The 22139-nt window shown below is 35.2% G+C and overlaps 1 protein-coding gene across 1 annotated transcript; it reads left to right on the top strand.

Annotated features, from left to right (window-relative positions):
- The first annotated feature begins 9666 nt into the window (after positions 1–9666).
- On the top strand, positions 9667–21614 carry LOC141508181 (stromelysin-1-like). The gene is made up of 10 exons (XM_074216564.1): positions 9667–9893; positions 10900–11144; positions 11247–11395; positions 12472–12597; positions 15170–15334; positions 15798–15948; positions 17848–17981; positions 19252–19411; positions 20124–20227; positions 21279–21614. The coding sequence occupies exons 1-10, from the start codon at positions 9786–9788 to the stop codon at positions 21377–21379; spliced, it is 1443 nt and encodes a 480-aa protein (XP_074072665.1). The 5' UTR covers positions 9667–9785; the 3' UTR covers positions 21380–21614.
- Positions 21615–22139: the final 525 nt, after the last annotated feature.

Raw genomic sequence — 22139 nt, 5'->3', positions numbered from 1 at the left:
TGTGGCTGCTCATGGAAACTACTCCAATAGATCTAAAAGAGTCATCTGCAGCTTAAAAGGTTACAATGCATGAAAGCATTGGTTCCACCTATCTGATTTTTACTGCCATGAGTTTTAATTTTTATATTTTGTAATGTTTTATGATAGAGAAGCAATTTGGTATAGTGGGAAAAGTCCTGGATATGGGATCAAGAGTTTGAATTGCAGCTCTGATCCTCACTATTTAGGGCATATGGTCCCTATCTGCCCCACTAGTTCAACTCTCTGAGCCTTCAGTTTGTTTATATGGAAAATGAGAGGACTTGATCTCTAAGGGACTTTCCAGTTCAATGACTATAATCCCCCTGACAGAAGTAAATAGGCCCATCGACTATTATTACTCATGTAATGGTGCTGTTAGCAGTATTTTTCTGCAATTCAAACCTTCATTCTATCATCATAGTACCTTGATCCATCATAATAATAATAGCAATAAAGGAATAACTCAAAAGATGATGTTTCTTTGTACACAGAATTACAACATATTTGTCAACTCAGAAAGTTTCCTTGTTCTAGCTATGAAGTACCAGAAGGAGGAAAATATCAACTTAAACTCAAGTGTATCTTCTTTATAGGACATAGGCAAAAATATAGGTCAAAAGTAATTTGAGGCCCACAAAAAGAAAGCAAAACATCAATAAATTTATCTAGCTAAGTGGCAATCATTAATTCCTTTTTTAGTATGAATTTAACAATTATCACAAAAGAATATTTAGACATACAAGCAAATTCAAATTTCATTTAATTATAGCTTGATTTTAAAAGTGCATAATATATTCAACATATTACTTTTAAAGATGTCCTGCTTATTTCTCTGTGTTTTCTTCTGAACTTCTTTCTCTTCAATGTAAATGTTTTTAAGATATTTTTTGAGGGCAAAGGGAACCCTATCATTCATTTCTCTTTCCCTCCTAAGACCCTTCCCTTCCAATTAAAAAATAAAGGAATGAAAAACAAAATCTTTTTAATGAAAAAACATAGTCAAAAAAATAAATCCACATATTTGCCATGTCTACAAGTACATTACCTAATTCTATACTTTGAGTCCATCATACCTCTCTGGGTTTAAGACTAATATACTTTCTCTTCAGTTCTCTGAAGTTATGGTTGACCATCACATTCATAAGAGTTCTTTGGTCTTTCAAACTTATTTTTCTTTACAATGTTGCTATGACTGTACAAATTGTTCTCCTGGTTTAGTTAACTTTGTTCTACATCATTTCATTTAAATTTTCCCAGACTTCTCTTTACTAGTCCTGCTCATCATTTTTACAGCACAATAACATTCCTTTACATTAATAGAACATAATATATATTCATTTATTCCCCAAATGATGAAAATTTCCTCCTTTGTTTCCAGGTCATTGTCACTACAAAAAATAACAGCTATAAATATTTTTACACAAATGGATTTTTTTCTGTATTTTTTTGTACTAAAAACCTAGTAGTGGTATGGTCAGGTACTCAGAAGAGGGGTGTTTCCTGATCCAGAAGTCGAGATAGTCTGGTTTTCAGCCAAGATACACATCAACTGTCATTGCTTGAATATCTAATATAACCTGCTACACCTTGCATGCTGATGGCATGGTCTGTAAGGACCCTAAATCATCTCTAATTCATGATGGGGCAATGAAGTAGGATTTTGGTAGATGATGGTGTTGGTGATGATGTAGCAAGTAGGTGGCACCATAGTACTGTACTTGGAATCAGGACACTCTGAGTTCAGATTCTGCCTCAGATATTTGCTAGATTGTATGGTCTTGGGTAAGTCATGTAACCTCTCTTAGTTTCAGTTTCCTCATCTACAAAAGGAGAATTATTATATTAATATAATTATTATATATTATTATCTATCTCACAGGATCAAATGAAATGATACAAGCTTTACAAACTTCAATGATTATAAAATATATTTATATGAAATCACATCTCATACATATATATCTATATCATTAAAAGAATATTAATTTCATTATTCAAGAAAAGATTGTTGTATTTCTCAGAATTATGACTTTTCTCAACTTCATCTAGAAACTACAAGACCAGATTGTTCTTGGAATAGTAAATGATTCTGTAACTTTATTTGTAGTAGACATTAGAAAGTAGTGCCCAAGATCCTTGATATCCTTCTGTCATTTCTTCATCACTCCATTTGGGATTTTCTTGGCAAAGGTATTGAAGTAGTTTGCCATTTTTTTTCTCTAGCTCAGTTTACAGATGAGAAACTGAAGCAAACAGGGTTAAGTGACCTGCCCAAAGTCACATAGCCAGTGAGTGTCTGAGTCCAGATTTGAATTTAGTCTTTCGGACTTCAGGTCGGTTTCCTCCTACCTGCCTCTCAGCTCTAGGTGTAACTTAAAATTTCAAATCTACATCAGGGCAAAAAATTATACTTACATCAGGGGTATTTGCCTTTTAAAAAAGTTGCAAAATGCTTTGCACATGTCCAAAATAGAACTTATTAACTTTCCCTCAAATACACTATCCTTTCAAAATTCTCTATTTCTTTTGAAAGTTTAAGATGACTATGGAACATTCCTATTCAAAAGAATTTCTTTTCCACTTCTTCCATACTTTGGAATTCATCCACATCAGTCTTCTCTGCTCATATGCTGCAACACTCAGTCTCAATCTCATATGCTGCAAACAATCATTGCTCCCATGTGGACACTGCAGTTCCCTGAATACTTTCATCTCTGAAAATTCCTCTCTTCTTTTAAGAGACATCTCTTAAATCTTTCTTGATTGTCTTCAAATGCTGTAGTCTTCCTACCCAAGTTACTTTGTATTTAACTATTTTGTTCACATTTTCATTTATAGATATTTTATTTATGCTATATGTTTTATATACATTATCAATCTCTTTCAATAATCAGAAACTGATTTTTGACTCTTATTATTGAAAAGGTCATCTATAAAGAATTGCCCATAATGATCCCTTTCCTCACAGTATCAAAAATTTTAGAGTTCTAAGAGATAACATAAGTTATTATCTGGTCCAACACACATGACAGGTGGTCATTCAGCTATTGCTTGAACATCATCCATAAGAGGAAGCCTATTCCCTCCAGAGGTAATCCATCCCACTTGTGAATAGTTCTCATCATTAGAAAGTTTGTCCTTACCCATTTAAACCTACCTTTTTTGCAACTTCTTATTACTCCTGGTTTTGCCTTCTGGTACCATAAAGAACAAGTCTATTCTCCGGCTGATGTCACTTCCCTTCCAATAGTGATATGCGGCGATCATGTTTAAGCCTGCTCTTTCTTCTCCAGGCAAAAATAATCCCTGTACCTTTGACTAATCCTTTATTGACATGAACTCAGAGTCCTATACTGTCAAGAGGTCCTACTCTGGATACTCTCCAGTTAACTAATGATCTCCCTAAAATAAGGTTCTCAGAACTGAACACAATAATCCAAATTTGGTCAAATAGGACTGTAGTCCTGAGCACTTTGACTTTCAGTGGAGCAATATAGCCTTAGCTCTTTGGGTTACTACATTTTGTTGGCTCTCAGGGAGCTTGCAATCATCAAAACTCTTTCTCTTTTCAAATGATGTGAAATTTAGTTCTGCCTTTCCCTATCTTGTTCTGTCTGAAGTCAATCTGCCTAAAGTCATTAGCAGAGCAAGATGACTGACATATCCTGAGGTGAGTGAACAATCACACTTTTCTGACTCAGGAGACCATCTTCACTAACTTCCGCAGATCAATTTTGATGATCACTTACCTGCTTCAGGGCAAATTTTCCAGCATACTACCCTGAACAGTTTATGACATAAAACTTACTCCATACTTATAGTCACAGATAAGATTACATATATTTGTTAATTATATATTCCATAATTTGGAAAATACATGATTCAAATGTGGTCAGTGCAATTCATATTAAGCCACCCCTGCCCTGAAAACATCCCTTCACCCAAAAAAGGAAAACAATTTTTTTTCACAGGGTTTCCTAGGTGATACATTAGATAGAATTCCAGACCTGGTCAGGAAGACTCCTTTTCCTGAGTTCAAATCTGGCCTCAAGTATCTACTAGCTATGTGACCCTGGGTAAGTCACCTCTGTTTGCCTTCATCCACTGGAGAAGGAAATGGCAAACCACTTCAATATCTTTGCCAAGAGAACCTCAAAACGGGGTCATGAAGAGTCAGACATATCTGAAATGATTGAGTAGCAATCATTTCTTCCTCGATAGAGCTGGAGTTGTGATCATTGAGTGAGTTTTTTTTCTACCTTTCACATTTCTTTTTTTTTAAAGAAAGATTTTATTTATTTTGAATTTTACAATTTTCCCCCTAATCTTGCTTCCCTCCCCCCACCCTCCATAGAAGGCAATCTGTTAGCCTTTACGTTGTTTCCATGATATACATTAATCTAAGTTGAATGTGATGAGAGAGAAATCATATCCTTAAGGAAGAAACATAAAGTATAGGAGATAGCAAAATTACAGAATAAGATAACTTTTTTTTTTAAATTAAAGGTAATAGTCTTTGGTCTTTGTTCAAACATCGCAGTTCTTTGGATACAGATAGTATTCTCCATTGCAGATACCTCAAAATTGTGCCTGATTGTTGCACTGCTGAAATGAGCAAGTCATTAAGGTTGACCATCACCCCCATGTTGCTATTAAATCATTCCAGGCTTCCCTGAATTCTCATCCCTTCTGGTTTCTAATAGAACAATAGTGTTCCATCACATACATATACCACAGTTTGTTAAGCTATTCCCCAGTTGAAGGACATTGACTTAATTTCCAATTCTTTGGCACCACAAACAGGGCTACTATGAATATTTTTGTAGAAGTGATGTTTTTATCCTTTTTCATAATCTTTTCTGGATATAGACCCAGTAGTGGTATTGCTGGGTCAAAGGGTATACACATTTTTGTTGTCCTTTGGGCATAATTCCTAATTGCTCTCCAGAAAGATTGGATGAGTTCACAGTAATGGTGTAATAGTGTCCCAGATTTCCTACATCCCTTCCAACATTGATCATCATCCTTTCTGGTCATATTGGCCAGTCTGAGAGGGGTGAGGTGGTACCCCAGAGTTACTTTAATTTGCATTTCTCCAATAATTAGTGATTTAGAGCAATTTTTCATATGACTATGGATCATTTTGATTTCCTCGTCTGTAAATTGCCTTTGCATATCCTCTGACCATTTGTCAACTGGGGAATGGCTTTTTTAAAAATAAATTTGACTCAGTACTCTGTGTATTTTAGAAATGAGCCCTTTGTTGGAAATACCAGTTGTAAAACTTGTTTCCCAATTTACTACATATCTTTTGATCTTGGTGGTTTTGTGGGTTTTTCTGTGCAAAAAGTTTTTTAATTTAATGTAATCAAAATTGTCTAGTTTGTTTTTAATGATGTTCTCCATTTCTTCCTTGGTCATGAACTGCTTCCCTTTCCATAGATACAACAGGTAAACCATTACTTGATCTCTTGGTTTGTTTATAATATTTTTTTTTATGTCTAAATCCTGTATCCATTTTGATCTTACCTTGGTATAGCATATGAGGTGTTGGTCTTATCCAAATTTCTCCCATACTAACTTCCAATTTTCCCAATAGTTTTTTTTTAGGTTTTTGCAAGGCAAATGGGGTTAAGTGGCTTGCCCAAGGCCACACAGCTAGGTAATTATTAAATGTCTGAGACTGGATTTGAACCCAGGTACTCCTGACTCCAGGGCCCAGTGCTTTATCTACTACAAAACCTAGCCGCCCCTTCCCAATAGTTTTTATCAAAGAGAGTGTTTATATCCCAATAATTGGACCCTTTGGGTTCATCAAACAGCAGATTACTATAATCATTTCTTGCTATTGCACCTAGTCTCTTCCCACTGATTACCTTTCACATTTCAACTAAACTAGATAACCTCTAAATTAGAAAAGCAGCCTAACCTTCCCCTCACATCCCTCTACATCACTTTGGACTTTAGAGAAAAGGGAAAGAAAATAGAGGAATTGAAACCACAAAAAAAATCTGAAGAAACAAGTTTACTCATTCTCCATCTAGTTCTTTCCCCTTGTCTTCTCCTTTGTCCTAGTGAGATGCAATCTAAAAATCTACAGTAGATTTTTAAAGTCCGGGGTTTTATTAATTAATTGTGAGGGTTGTTCTGGAAAAAATAAAACCTGGAGAGAAATAATCACTATCTTAGAACATTTCTAATTTGAGGGACAGTCATTATAAAGGGATTAAAGAAGCAAGAAAGTCAGTGTCATTAATTCATACAGTATGTCAAATTGGGGTAAAGTATAAGAATGGAAAGATCAGAAGGGACCAGATTATAAGGGACTTTAAAAGCCAGAAGATCTTATCCTGGAAGTAATAGGAAGTCAAAGGAATTTATTGAAGAGGGGAGTGATGTAGGTAGATCTAGCTTTGTTTTATTTGGCATTTTAATTTAAAATAACAAAACAATAACAATTACTCTGTTGATATTTATTGTAACCTAAAATCTCAGTATACTGGAGTTACCAGCTTACATTTCCCCAGGTCTCCTAGATGGGATTTATAAGTCAGGGAAATAAAGGAATCACTCAAATGAATTCACTCTCTTAGTGTACTGGACCCTCACACAGAGGTTCACTAGAGAGAAACAACCACTATTTGAAGGTAGGGTGGTATAGTGAGTGGACTGCAGGAGTTAGGAAAACTTGGGTCCACATCATGGTTTTACTACTTGCTGGGTGATCATACACGTCGCCTTTTTTCTCTGGGCTTTAGTTTCTTCATCTATAAAATTTGCTAGTCTATATGGTCTCCAAGGTCCTATACTATTCTAAAGTTATGACCTACAATCAGGATGTACTGAAGCAGCACCTGACAGTGCCCAGGGCTGATTGTTAAATTTTTTAGTGTGTTTATAGCTTGGAAATGGGCAGAGATTACAGATCATTATTAAATCAGTACTTTGTTGTTTAGATGATTAATGACAACATGAAAGAGAAAATGTTAAGAATGCAGATTAAACTAAAAATTTATTGTGAGTACTTTTTTTTTTTGAGAGTTGGTTGTTAAATATTTACTAATACACCCTGTCTACAGACATTTGCTATGATTTCTTCTGGTTTTCCTCAGAAAGTAGGAAGCACCTAATGACAAATAATTTTGCTGTAGGAGGTGTTTTTTTTTAAATCTAATAACACAGAAATGTGGGAGTGAGGGGGAAGAAGAGTCAGAGAGGGAAAAACCTTTGGATCACTCCTATATGTAGTTGCAGATGAGGACCCAATAGAAAGCAGCATCTGGAGACATCTGCTGGGAGCTACAGAAAACTACAAGAGGATCTAGGATAGAGAACAACTGATTTTTCTCAGAATGAATTCTGAAAACCAGTTCAGTCCTATTGGGAGCAAAAGGGGCTAATGCAGGAAGAGTCTCTTCTAGACTGAAACTAAATGGAAACATTTAAATATTTGTAGAGGGTTGTTCTTTGGAGAACTTCTGTTTGTTATCCAAGATTTCTGTTTTCAGTCAGTCAAATAAGCACCCAGTAATTGGCAGGTGCTATGGAAAGCACTGGAAATATAAAGAAAGGCCTAAACAGTCTGTCAAAGATATCACTATCCAACAGAGGAAGCTAAGGAAAAGCAGCATAAAATAGAATTAGAATGCAGTGGGTAAAATGGACTGAGGAAAGAGGACAGACAAGGAAGGTCTCTTGAAGAAGGTAGTATTTTAATTTCTTTTTTCCTTGAAATTTTATTTTTCCAATTATATGCTATGGTAGTTTTTCAACATTCCTCCATTTGCAAATTCATGTGTCCATGTTTTTTCTACCACCCTATCTTTCCTTCCCATGGCAGAGAGTAGTCTGGTAAAAATTGTACATGTACATTTGTATTTAACTTATTTACATATTAGTCACTTTGTGTAAGAGGAGTTAGAACTAAAGGGAACAAACAAAAACCATGGGATGGGAAGAAAAAACATATGAGAAGTTTTAAAAAAGTGTATTCAGAATCCGTGGTGTTTTTTTCCCCCTCTGGATATGGATAGCATTGTCCATAGCAGGTCTTTTAAGGTTGTCCTTGATCTCTGAAGTGCTGAGAGGAATTATGTCCATCACAGTTGATCAGTGCGTACAGTGTTCTCTAGGTTCTGCTCCCTTCACTCAGCTTCAGTTCATGTAATTGAATTATCTTAAAGGGAGCCAGAAAAGTCAGAAGGCAAAGGAGAGGGACAGTCATTATAAATGGATCAAAGAAGCAAGAAAGTCAGTGTCATTAATTCATACAGTATGTCAAATTGGGGTAAAGTATAGAAGATTGGAAAGATCAGAAGGGACTGGATTATAAGGGACTTTAAAAGCCAGAAGACCTTATCTTGGAAGTATAGGAAGTCAAAGGAATTTATTAAAGAGGGGAGTGATGTGGTTAGATCTAGCTTTGTTTTATTTGGCCTTTTAATTTTAAAATAGCAAAACAACAACAATTTCTCTGTTGATATTTATTGTACCTGTTTACATTTCCCCAAGTCTCCTAGATGGGACTCACAAGTCAGGGAAATAAAGGAATCACCCAAATGAATTCACTCTCTTAGTGTACCGGACCTTTACACAAAGGTTCACTTTGAAACAACTGTCTAACAGATTGACCAGTTCAAAAGTGGAATGACTTTCCTCATCATGTAATGAGTTTCCTATCCCTAGAAGTCTCTAGGCTGAATAACCATATACTGGAGATGATGTAGAATGAAATCATGCATTGGATAAGAGCCAGGGCAATTTGGTTTTAATGTTCTTTTTAGCTCTATAAATGAATAAATATTGCTAAGTTTTACTTGACTGTTCATGATCTCATTTTGAGTTTTCTTGGCAAAGATACTGGAATACTTTTTCTATTCCTTCTCCAACTCATTTTATAGATAAGGTTAAAGGGCTTGCCCAGGATCACACTTCTAGAAAGTGTTTGAGTCCAGTTTTGAGCTCAGAAAGAACAGTCTTCCCTACTCCAGGCTTGGCTCTCTATCCATTAAGCCACCTAGTTGCCCTTTTAACTCTAAAATTCTGTAAATTAATTATCTGACATTAATTGTAATGACCATAGACAATAGTCAATTGTCCTGCAAATTTTTCCTCTTTTATTCAATTTAGTTTCTAATATAGTCTACTATGTGTCAAACACTGAACCAGGAATTGCTATTAAAAAGGTAAAAGAATGAGATTATCCTTGCCCTCAAGAAGTTTACATTCTACTGGTGCTTGTATTCTATTTATTTGTGTGTAGATACTGGTATTAGGGATTAGAATTAATTGAGCACAAAACTGCATTGCTTTAAAAAAAATCTGGACCATTTTGAATTTTTACAAAGTCATCGTCCTCCGTAGACACACACACAAACACACACAAACATACACACACACACACACACACACACACACACAAAACACGCACAACCCTCTAATGAGAGGGTTTAGTATAATTTTTATTTCTAGATTCAGATATTCAAGTTTTCCTTCATGAAAGTACAGGAAGCATTTCCTGCATCTTAATCATGCCTCGGCATTGCAAAATTGGAAAGCTGAAAGGAATTAGGAAGAAAAAACTCATGTCACCCTTTTTTTTATTTTTCTTTTTGGGGGGTGATTTCTACTTCTGCTCAGCTGTGACTCAAGACAGTGGGTCATGTCAACAAAATCCAGGGAGGATTATAAAAGTGGAACCACCGAGGCATTCAGGAAAGATAGTTGGCAGAATCTGACAACTTGGGTAAAGACCAGCATTGGAGATGGAAATGAAGAGTCTTTCAGTTCTCCTGTTGTATCTGGCATTTTCTGCAGCCTACCCTCTGAACCCTGCAGCCACAGCTGGAAAACTGAGTATGGATCGCATCCAGGTAATGTAGGGAAGACAGGCTTTACTTCCTCAGGCTAAGCAGGCAGGAGTCCAATGGAAGAGTTGGAGAAGAGATCTTTACCTTCAGGTTATTTTTAAATAAACAAATTATTAGATTGAAAGGCAGCATCTAGGCATGTTTAAGGTTTAAAAGACCATAGTTTAGAATAGGTAGGAAGAACACTTTCTGTTTATGTCACTCCATAAAAATTTTAGCTGATGATATATCTCTTGGAAAAGGCAAAAGTCTTATGGAGATAGAAGTTTATTTTGGTACACTCTTTACTAATAAGGTCTATAATAGTATAGAGGGAGATAGAAGTTTATTTTGGTACACTCTATACTAATAAGGTCTATAATAGTATAGAGATGTGGAGAATTAAGGAATTTTTAAAGGAAAACTTAAGGAAAAATATAGGAAAATTGTCCAGATAAATTCACCTAAAAGTCACACAATTGAATCAAAAGTGATTTTTTTTACTTTCTCTGTATAATACCTTTTATTTTTCTTTGTGCAGAAATCCATTCACTTTTAAGTTAGCTATGAAGGAAAAACCAACTATGAAGATGAATGGTTAATTGAAGAACAAAGTAAAACATATAGTCAATTCACTTTCGTTCTGAAAAGCTAGAGGAATACTTCAAATAAGTTGAGACATGAACAATAGAACAACGTTATTTCTACCATTCTAACAATATTAGTATATTTTTAATTGTTCAAACCTGTGACTTCATCAGTGTAATTACTCTTAGAATAAAAATTCCCTTCATTGATACAAAGCCATCATTTATCTATATTTTATATTCTTAGAGAGTTGTCTGAGGCACTGAAATTAAGGTTATCCTTAGTTAAATAGTCATTATGTGTCTGGGCAAATTTTAAATTCAAGTCTTCCTGACTTCATGACTGACTTTTTATATGCTATGCCATATTAGATCCTATTATTATTTGTTTTAGGTCAAAAGTCTTAGGAGTGACCAAATAATTATGCTTCTTATCTCATTAGAAATACTTAGAAGACTTCTATCACCTTGAAAAAGATGTGAAGCAGTTTGTTCGTAGGAAGGACAGTAGTCCTGTGGTTGCAAAAATCCAAGAGATGCAAAGCTTTTTAGGTTTGAAGGTGACTGGGAATTTGGATGATGACACTATGGAGATGATGAAGAAGCCCAGATGTGGATTTCCTGATGCTTCCTCTTTTGGTTTCTTTCCCTATAAACCTAAATGGAGAAAAAATGAGGTTACATACAGGTAATGCTTGATGCAGAGGTTGCTTGCAGTCTCACTTTGTCATTTATTTCTCATATGCAAAATAATGATTTTGGGTTAATTTTCTTCAATTCTTTAATAAAGGATTGTGAACTACACAGATGATATGAAAAAATCTGATGTTGACGTTGCCATAGAGAGAGCTCTGAAAGTCTGGAGTGATGTTATTCCCCTCACGTTTACCAGGCTCTGGACAGGAGAAGCTGACATAATGATCTCTTTTGCCATCCAAGGTAAAAAACATACTCTCTCTCTTCCTTTCCCCCATTCCCCTTTCCTCTTTCTACAGTGGAATGAATGCTGCATTTCAAACCAGAGGCTTTAGGTTTAAATTCTTGGATTTGACAATCATTATGTCTATGATTTGGATTAAGACAAATTCTCTGGGACTCAATTTCCTCAACAAAATGAGGATTTTTTTCCCCAACAATAGTAAAATGAGAAACTTCTTAGCTTGAAAGTATAGAGACCAAGACTCAGATTATGCCTCTGTTATTTACTGTGTGATATTGGGCAAATCACTTATCCTTGCTGAGACTGTCCATCTATTAAAAAAAAAATGGGAGGGTATGGGAAGGGTTGGACTAGATAGTTCCTGAGGTCTCTTCCAGTGATAAATCTGGGATTTTATGATCAATTCAATGTGTCTATTAGATATTATTAAACATAAATACGTATATGTAATATATTCCACAATAATATAATATAAAATTATATTATTATATATTATACTGTATATAAGTGCCTCAATGGACTTGACAGTGGGGTAGGTGCTGTAGAAACAAAGTCAAAAAACAGAACAGGATGTCCTTAAGGAGCTTTCATATTTCCAAATTTTATCTCTCTCTCTCTCTCTCTCTCTCTCTCTCTCTCTCTCTCTCTCCCAATAGATAGTTAGACAGATTGATAAGTAAAAACAAAATACATCCAATAGAAATATAAAATCATTTATATATTGGGGTTGGGAACTAACAATAGGGGCAATATATAAATACCTTTTCTTGGAGGTGGACATGTATACTCAGTAAGTCATGACTTTTCAAGTCCTTTTTAGCTCTTAATATTTGATCCAATGAACCCATAATAGCCTGGAAGAATAACCCCACTTTAAAAAAAAAACAGATAGAAAAGAATCTTGATTTCATACACTTCCTTTAGGAGTGGTAGAGATAAGTTAGGGGATTTGCCAAAGGAAACTAACTAGTTAAAAGACAACTAACCATATGAATTTAATAATGTGTTATAATTGTTTCCAAGACTTTTGAAGTCAAATCCCTGACTACTCCAAAAAATGATTATTTTCTGTCAGATCATGGAGATTTTCTACCCTTTGATGGACCTGGGGGAGTCTTGGGTCATGCCTATCCACCTGGAGCTAATATTAATGGAGATGTTCACCTGGATGATGAAGAAAATTGGACAGAAGATAAGACTGGTAGGTTAAAATTACCTTAGGTTAATTTTTAATAAAAATGACTAACTAAAAAGCTTTGGAAATAGATGACCTTGTTGAATGAATTTTTAGAAGTTGATTTTTTTTTGTTTTATATCACTGTTGCTTAAAATTTTTCTAAAATACATTAACTCACCATTTTACTTTAAATGAGTATAGTTAATGATTCATAATCTGGACCTGGTATAAGATTTATGATCTGACTCTTTCTACCTATGTGAACTCTGACAGGTCTTTTAACGTCCCTAAGATTCAGTTTCTTCATCTGGAAAATGAATGCATTGGACTAGACATTCTCTAAGGTGCTTTTGAGCCCTAAATCTATAATCTGAGCATCTTGAAGTTTATTATCAGTGGCAATTTCTATAATCTTTTAAATGTTGAAGGTATAATATAGTGAATTAAAATTTGCTTACCTAATGGTATAGCTGGGAAGTTATTCTTTTGAGAGGGGAGATGGGGTTTTGTTTAATTGGGATTTTTATGTATCTAGGCTCAGACACTCTTTCATGGTATCTTTGAAATATTCCAACCATGTAGTATCCTTGCTTCAGTGTTCCTATTCTTTGCTTAATTATATGTTTCAGAGCACTCTAGCAAGTTATAAAAACATATTATATTTTTACTAAGAATGAAAATTGTTGTTGTGCTAGAAATTTAAATGGAAGTAGACACTTTATTGAAAGAATAATACTGAAGTGCATACTAAACAAAAACTTTTAGACTAGATTGGGTCAATTACCTCTAGAAAGGGGAAAGGTCCATCTAGATCAGGATTGGAATTTCCATTTTGACCACAAATAGCATAAACTCATTGGCTAAATATAAACATAATTTTGCCTCAATCAAGATCTCAGTGTAGAAATAATTCCTCTTGTGTGCAACAAATTGTTTTTCTTATGTAACATTCATTTCTATTTTGGGGTAACCAGTTTATAGAGTTGCTTGGGGGCACTAAGAGTCTGACTTTCTCAGGGTCATGAGTCATTTTTCAATCATTTAGATCCCCATTAGGTATTTTCTTGGCAAAGATACTGGAGTGTTTTGCCTTTTCCTTCTCCAGCGCAATTTACAGATGAGGAAACTGAGACAAACAAGATTAAATGACTTACCCAGGTCACATAGCTAGACAGTGTATGAGATAAGATGTTTTTTTGCAAGGCAATGGAGTTAAGTGACTTGCTCAAGGTCACACAGCTAGGCCATTCTTTATTTTTTTTAGGTTTTTGCAAGGCAAATGGAGTTAAGTGGCTTGCCCAAGGCCACACAGCTAGGTAATTATTAAGTGTCTGAGACTGGATTTGAACGCAGGTACTCCCTGACTCCAGGGCTGGTGCCTTATCCACTACACCACCTAGCTGCCCCACAGCTAGGCAATTCTTAAGTGTCTGAGGTTGGATTTGAACTCAGGTCGTCCCGACTCCAGGGCTGAGGCTCTATCCACTGTGCCACTTAGCTGCCCCTGAGACAAGATTTTAAAATTATGAAGAGGAGTCCTTCTCTGGGTCTCTCTAGGGTCAGCACGCTATCCACTGTGCCACCTACACTCTTTCTCAGAGTCACACAGCTAGTGTATTCCTGAAGTCAGACTTGAAATCACTTCTACTGACTAAAAGGTTGATTCATTTTCCACTACTTCCTATTGACTTGGGTTATACTATTTAGATTACAAAGATTGAAGATGTTTGTGCAATAGTCAATTACTTTTGAGAAATGATTGATAGATATACTAGGAATAATTTGTCTTTTTTTTAAAGATATGTTATATTTAGTCCTTAACTGCTGTCTCAATAGTATCTAATAAAGAGTCATAAATCATGATTTCCTCAGCATTGGGAATTCTCTTTAGCCCCATTTTCTATGACTTTGTAGAGAAGTCCTAGTGCCTGAGGCATTTTTAGGTAAACCACTTAAGCATGATTATACAATCAATAACTGTCAGAGGAGGAACTTGAAGCCAGGTTTTCCTGATCCCACATCCAAAGTTCTATCCACTCCTCCTCCAGTTGCCTTTGAATAAGTATTTTATAAAAATAGTGGAAGGAAAAGTAGGCAAATCTCCCAGTACCTAACATAATGGCCTGCACATTTTTAGGTAAACCACTTAAGCAGGATTATACAATCAATACTTTCAAAAAGTATTTATTAGTAGAATAGAAAAATAGCAAGAGTTTGCCACCCAAAGACTTCAAAGTAGAATGAAAATGTCAATATCGTTGGCATTGATATTAGAGTTGCTACATGCCACTTTTCAATAGTGTCTAGGAGCCAAAATACAATTTTCATAATGACATATATCATTTAATTCTATATATTTTTTCTCTCAATTAAAAAAAAAAGGAAAAACACTTTTCTAGAGCAGGGTTTGCTCAATGTTCTTCCCAACACCACAAGGGAAAAAACATTGTTTTCCAACTTCATTTATCATTGAGATGACATATTTAGTCTTCTTTCACAAGTCATCACTCTCCTCTAAGCCAATAAGAAACATTTTCTTTAACCTCAGACATATTGATTAATTTTTGGTCACTGAAAATTGATGATTTCCCACCAGGAATCAACTTATTCCTTGTTGCTGCTCATGAAATTGGCCATTCCCTGGGTCTCCTTCATTCTAATGTTCCCAATGCTCTGATGTACCCAGTCTACGATCCAAACATAGACCTCACCAAGTCTCTCCTTTCTCAGGATGATATTGATGGCATTCAGACTCTCTATGGTGAGTGAAAAAAATGAGTTCAATTCTTTTTAAGAGGTTCTTCAATTTGTCTCCTTATCTGTTTGTCTGTTTATCAACAGGCATTTATTAAAGACTTACTACTAAGTAGTGTGCTAAGTGCTAGAGATACAAAGAAAAAATAGTCTCTGCTCTCAAGGAGTTTACATTTTAATGGGAAAATCAAGTTTGGTAGTCTTAGATGAGGAAGCACTATAAGCTGTGGGGAGCAGGGAAGACCACCTAGAAGAAGTAAGAGTTCATTAATTGAATCTTAAAAGAAGCTATGTATTTTAAGAGGCAGAGATGAGGAATCTTGGGGGAAATCTAAATATGATGAAATGGGTTTAAGTCAAGTATACTCTGTAAATGTAAGGAAAGCTTGATCCTTTTAGGACATACTTAAATGCCTGCATCATAGCACACTCATTCATTTCCTTTTGTTTTTCCCTAATTTTTCCTCTAGGATATCCATCAGACTCTCCTGCTGATCCAGTGCTACCCACAGAATCTACAGAACAAGAGAAGCCTGAAGAGACCCCAGCAACTTGTGACCCAGAAATGTCCTTTGATGCAGTGAGCACTCTTCGGGGAGAAATGTTGTTCTTTAAAGACAGGTAAGAGCTGCTGAAACATTTCCCTCCACCTAGTTCTTAAAATTTTTGAACTAAGAAAAGAAAAACAAAACCAAATCTCTACACGAATTTCTAAACATTCAGTATCAGAAATTTTCCTTTAGGCTACCCACAAGTTCAGATCTGATCTACATTCCCTAGACTCTGTCTTTCTAAATGATGAACATCTTGTTTGCAGACCTGAATGTAATTGATGGTTCAGGATAGCTGCCTTCAGTGTCATGAATCATAGGATTGATAGGACTTAGAAATGGGAAGAATCTTGGAGGCCTGCATTGTGCAAACACATCATTTTATAAAATAACAAAACTAAGATGTCGTTGGTCAAGTGACTCCTCCAATGTCCCAGGATCATTAAGGGCATGGTATAATCAAGATTACCATTTTATGAGTCAAGAGATTTAGTATTCCATCTCTGCTACTTCTGATTTGATTTGATTTTTAAATCTCAAAACAGTCACTTATTAAAAATTTTCCCCTAATTGTCCCACCCAGTAGCAGAGCCTAGAAAGCAACATAGTGTAGTGTAATGAGCCTTAATCTCAGAATCAGAAAAACAAAGGAAGCTGTAGTCTACCCAACTTTTGAGTTAAACTAAAATGGAGGGGCGGCTAGGTGGTGTAGTGGATAAAGCACCGGCCTTGGAGTCAGGAGTACCTGGGTTCAAATCCAGTCTCAGACACTTAATAATTACCTAGCTGTGTGGCCTTGGGGAAGCCACTTAACCCTATTTGCCTTGCAAAAACCTAAAAAAAAAAAAAACCTAAAATGGAAACAGATCTTTAAGGGTAGCATGGATCATGGGAGAATTACTTTACTTTTTTTTGGCTTCAGTCTCTTCATCTGTAAAATAAAGAGATTTGATCAGACCACTTAGGATATCATCTTTACACCTCTATGAAGCACCTGGGTGAGGGTTCTGCTCTTGATTTTGCCACTAACTCAGAGAACTAGACAAGCTCTAGAAAAATGGAGAAAACATGTCATTTACTACCCTTGAAGACTCTTAAAGAAGTGAATTGTGTGCCTCAGTGGAAAGTTAAATAGTTTTTGCATTTAGGAACAGAAGACTTGGACTTAGATCTCAGATCTAAGATTACTTGTTGGACCTAGAGTAATTGACTTCTATTGTGTGGGTCCCAAGTCTTTCTTTTTGTTGGAGTTACACTAACTGGTCCCAAAGGATTCTTTCAGTTCTAAATCCCATAATCTTAATTGCAGAACTGGAGTTCAAACCTATGTTCTCTGATACCAAGAACAGTACAGTTCTCTTGCCACTGGAGTCTCATCTAGTGACATTGATTTATTATGAGTAATCTATAATTGAGTAGTCACATTTATATATCTGCCCAAAGTAATATTCTGTGTTTGACTTTTTAAAACACACCCTACTAATAAATAATTACAAAGACATGCTTACCTTCCACAGGTCAGATATGAGGCTTGCACAGCCCCATAACCCCTGGAAAATGCACACTGCAAGTTCTTAAGGTAGATTAAGAGTGAATTACAGAAAGTCTAGTTTGAGAGAATATACAGTGTTGTTCAACCTGTTTCTCCTGGAACATAAGACTCCATATGTTTCTGAGAGATATCCTAGAAGACCTGTTCCCATTACTGATTAACAGTTTTCTAAACTACTAAAAGAACAGCATGGATAGAGTGGGGATGGACAGTGTATGAAGGTCTTCAGCAACAGAGAAAATACCTGTGAGAAATGGGCTTAAGAAGAAAGTTCTGATCACCCAATAAGAGAGCCCTCCTTTTCTATACTCTTGCTCCCCACCTCCCCCTCTCTCAGAGAAATTTACTTATAAATATTTCAAATATTAAAACTAATGGAATATTTGATGAATTAAATTTTTTAAAAATTGGTTTCAGGTACTTTTGGCGCAAGTCCACCAACAGTATAGAACCATCACTTTATATGTTGTCTGTCTATTGGCCCTCTCTTCCAACGGGTTTTGATGCTGCCTATGAACTAACTACCAAGGACATGGTTTTTCTTTTTAAAGGTAACTATTGAACATTAATTTCTTTAAATATGTGGGTTAAACCCTAACAAGACTTGCATTTTCTTTACTTTATCAAATCATGTTTTATTCTTTGGTATATAATATAGCAGTTCTAATGCCTAAATGTATGAAATAATAATCATAGTATTGATCTTTAAATCAAACTCTACTTTTCTGAAAAGGAAACTGATACCTGGGAGGCTAAGTTACTTGCCCTACTCTAGGTCCTCTAAATCTAGACCCAGTGGCTCTTTGCCCCTCTAAGAAATATTCCTGAGAATAAGGAAACACAATATCTATGTCCTATGGTTTAAATATTGTTTAAATATTGGTTTAAATATTTATGGTTTAAATATTGCCTCTTGAAGTTGCTTTTTCTTAAAGAATCCAACATTACAACTTTAAAACCTCAAAATTACCCTTCTTTGCTTAAGCATGCGACATAATTGATGACAAATTCATTTAATAAAATACCCAATAAGGCAGGTATGTAGTGTAGTGGATAAAGTTGGCTTCTGAACTGCTTACTAGTTGTGGGATCTTGGGAAAATCACTTAAATTCTGTTTGATTCAGTTCCCTCAACTATAAAATTGAGATAATATTAATAATGCCTGCCTTCTAGAGTGTCAAGGAAAATCAATTTTAAAAGTACTAAGCACTGAACCTAGTTTATTTTGATGTTACTCAGTTGTGTTCAAATCTTGGTGGTCACATTTGAGATTTTATTGACAAAGATACAATAGCACAGGTACTTGGCAAAGGAAATATTGTCATTTTCTTCTCCATGTCATTTTACAGATAAGAAAACTGAGACAAATTATTTAAATGACTTTTCTAGGGTTTTCAACTAGGTAAGAGTCTGAGACCAGATTTGAACTCAGGAAGATAAGTCTTTCTGACCTGGTCTGTCACTCTTACCACTTCATATATAATAGATGTTATATAAATGTAAGCTGTTATTATTAGTATTAAATATTGTTTTCAAATTTCATATAAAGGTTTGGGTTGTTTTAGCAAATGTAAAACCTTAACACTTGATCTTCAAACAAGAACAGGGATAAATATGACTATCCCCGTTTTACAGATGAGGAAACTGAGATACAGAGAGATTAAAATAACTCAACTGGAGTTATCCAGCCACTCAGGGGCAGATGAATATTTTTGTTGCTCTACCATATTTCTTCATCAAAAGTACTTCTAAAATTAAATGACAATAAAGAATTTTGATTTATCTCTCATTCAAACCTCCTGATTGATTTCTTTTCATAGGAAGCAAGTACTGGGCTGTCAGAGGAAGTGACATCCAGGCAGGCTACCCAAGAGATATCCATACTCTGGGCTTTCCACAAACAGTAAAGAAAATTGATGCAGCCTTTTTCCACAAAGAAAAACAAAAAACCTATTTCTTTGTGAATGATATTTACTGGAGGTAAGACTCAACTTGAGGATATTCTTTAGTGAAGTTCTACCCTGATAGCTTATTATAATAGGTGAAGAGATGACTTTTAGGTTCCCTAAGGTTGTGCCAGTGAAGCTGAACTCTGATATATGTTACTGATTAGGAAAAAGTCTCCATTATAAGCCCATATATTGTATTCTACCTGCCCCTCCTTCCAAATCTGGAACTGTATGTTGCTTTTAGTAGTTGGGAATGGTTGATTAAAGGTGGGGAGATGATGTATCTGTTAGGACTCAAGGATACATAGGACAAATAAAATATCTGGGGGCCTAAAAATGTTTGATATTTCTTTTCAAGACAGTTAAAACATTGGACCAGCATGAGCCACCAAGTGAATAGCAGGGCTAAGATGTCAATATGGTTATATATGAACTGAACATTAAAAGAAAAGAACCTGTTTTCATTGCTACACTGAATGTCTTTTAGGAAAAAATAAACTTAAGAATAAGTAAAAATCTTCTGTAAACATATCTGGGAAAAGTTTCAAATGGTTGACTTCTTCTCTAAATTCAGCAGAATGTACTCACCTTCACACTAGGATGTGTTTTCAGCCTCATTAGAATGATCAGTCAATAGATACTGATTAAGCATCTTCTATGCACTAGTAAGGGATACCGTAGCAAGCCTTACCCTGTCTTCAAGGATCTTACATTCTAACCTTTGTTCATTTTGCTTTCATTAGCTATGATGAAAAGAGACAATCCATGGACCATGGCTATCCTAGACAGATAGCAACAGACTTTCCAGGAGTTGACCAGAAGGTCAATGCTGCTTTTGAGGCATTTGGTAAGATATAATATATTTTCTCAATAACAAAGTGTACCTATTATTATAATGGGAAGATTTTAGAAATTTTCTTCCTGATTCATCTTCTGGTTGCCTTGGGACACTTTTTGCAAATTTAAAATGTGGTAGAAAATTAAATCAATTATATAATAATTCAAGCCTTTCTTCAACTTTTCTCCCTACCTCCTCCCAACAACTTTGTCATAATTAAATTTCTATTTGAGAAAATAATATTGAAGCTATGGTATAGTCTTAATTATGTTAATAATTGTAACAATTTTAAACTTTATTTTGCTTGCAAACCAGAAGCACATTGCTTTCTCACTAGCTCATGTGTTGAGTTGCTACATTTTGTATTCTTTGGTGGGTATATAAATATAGGAAAGTCTTCATTATAGTGACTTTAAAAAAAGAAACCACGAAAGATCAGCTAGGTGTTGCAGTGAATAGAGTACTGGTTCTGGAATCAAGGAGACCTGAGTTCAAAACCAGTCTCAAACACATACTAGCTGTGTGAACCTAAGGAAGTCACTGAACTTTTGCCTTAGTTTTCTCATCTGTAAAATGAGGATATTAAGAGTACATTCCTCACAGGGTTGGGGTAAGAATCGAATGAGATAATATTTGTAAAGTTCTTGGCATAGTGTCTGGCAAATAGTATTTTATTCCCTTCCCTTACATGGAATTTCCAAAGGAAAGAGCAAAATAGACTTAGAGCCAGGAAATTTGAATTTAAATACAGTTCTGATGCTTACTATTTGTGTGATCTTCAGCTAGGGACTCAATGTCTCTAGATTTTAATCTCTTCATTGGTACCATGAGGGTAGGTATGGGCTTATATGATTTCTAAAATCTCTTCCAGCTCTAAACCTATGATGCTCTGATTTAATAATTCAATTTGATTCAACAAAAAGGATGGAGAAAGGGAAGCAAAGAGAAAAATTCCAATTTAAATTTTGAGAAAGTAATATTTGATTCTGGGTTATGTATATTCTCAAAGTTTTGTTTGTTAAAAACAACTGCTAATTATTTTCTTTGCTTTTACTTACAGGATTCTTCTATTTCTTCAGTGGATCCTCCCAGTTTGAATTTGACCCTAATGCTAAGACGGTGATCAGAACCCTAAAGAGCAACAGCTGGTTTAATTGTTAAGAGAGTCATAAGATGGGGGCACTGTCAAAGTGAATGGACCAAATTCTTCACTAAAACCAATGAGAATGAGAATGGTTCATTTTCTGATGACTACACAAGGACCAGGGAGGATATAAGCCTGCTATGTGTGCCTTAAAAGTGTATTAATTTATTGTGTCACATCAAGTTGGATCATATTTATCTTTTTTTCCTATGTTTCCATGAATGCAGGAGGAAAACACTCATGTGCAATAGACAGAAGAATGTGTTAAAATAAGTTATTACTTATTATTCAATAAAGATTTTTACCTATATTTACTGTCATTGGTTCAAAAATGAATCATTACATAGAATGAAAAATTTCAGATTTGAAAGGAATCCCAGAGGCCTTCTAGTTCAAAGCACACTAGAAAATGATCCCATCTACAAGGTATTTTGAAACAGGTACCAAACCTTTACCCAAACCTTTCCTCTAGTCAGGGAACCTACTACTTTCCAAGAAAGCCCATTCTACTTTTGGATAGCTCTGATAGGATATTATAAAGGTAGATAAAAATAGCTGATAATATTTAACATTTAAGATTTGCAAAGTACTTTAGTTATGTTGAGCAACTAGGTGACACAGTGGAGAGAGTGCGCAGCTTGGAATTAGGAAGTTTATCTTCTTGAGTTCAAATCTGACCTCAGACACTTAAAAACTACATGACCAGGAGCAAGTCACTTGGTCTACCTTATTTTTCTCATCTGTAAAATGAATTGGAGAAAGTAATGACAAACCACT

This window comes from Macrotis lagotis, chromosome 1, assembly GCF_037893015.1.
Source record: "Macrotis lagotis isolate mMagLag1 chromosome 1, bilby.v1.9.chrom.fasta, whole genome shotgun sequence".
Taxonomy (NCBI): domain Eukaryota; kingdom Metazoa; phylum Chordata; class Mammalia; order Peramelemorphia; family Peramelidae; genus Macrotis; species Macrotis lagotis.
Note: the sequence above shows the minus strand (reverse complement) of the source record. Positions and strands in the feature narration are given on the sequence as shown.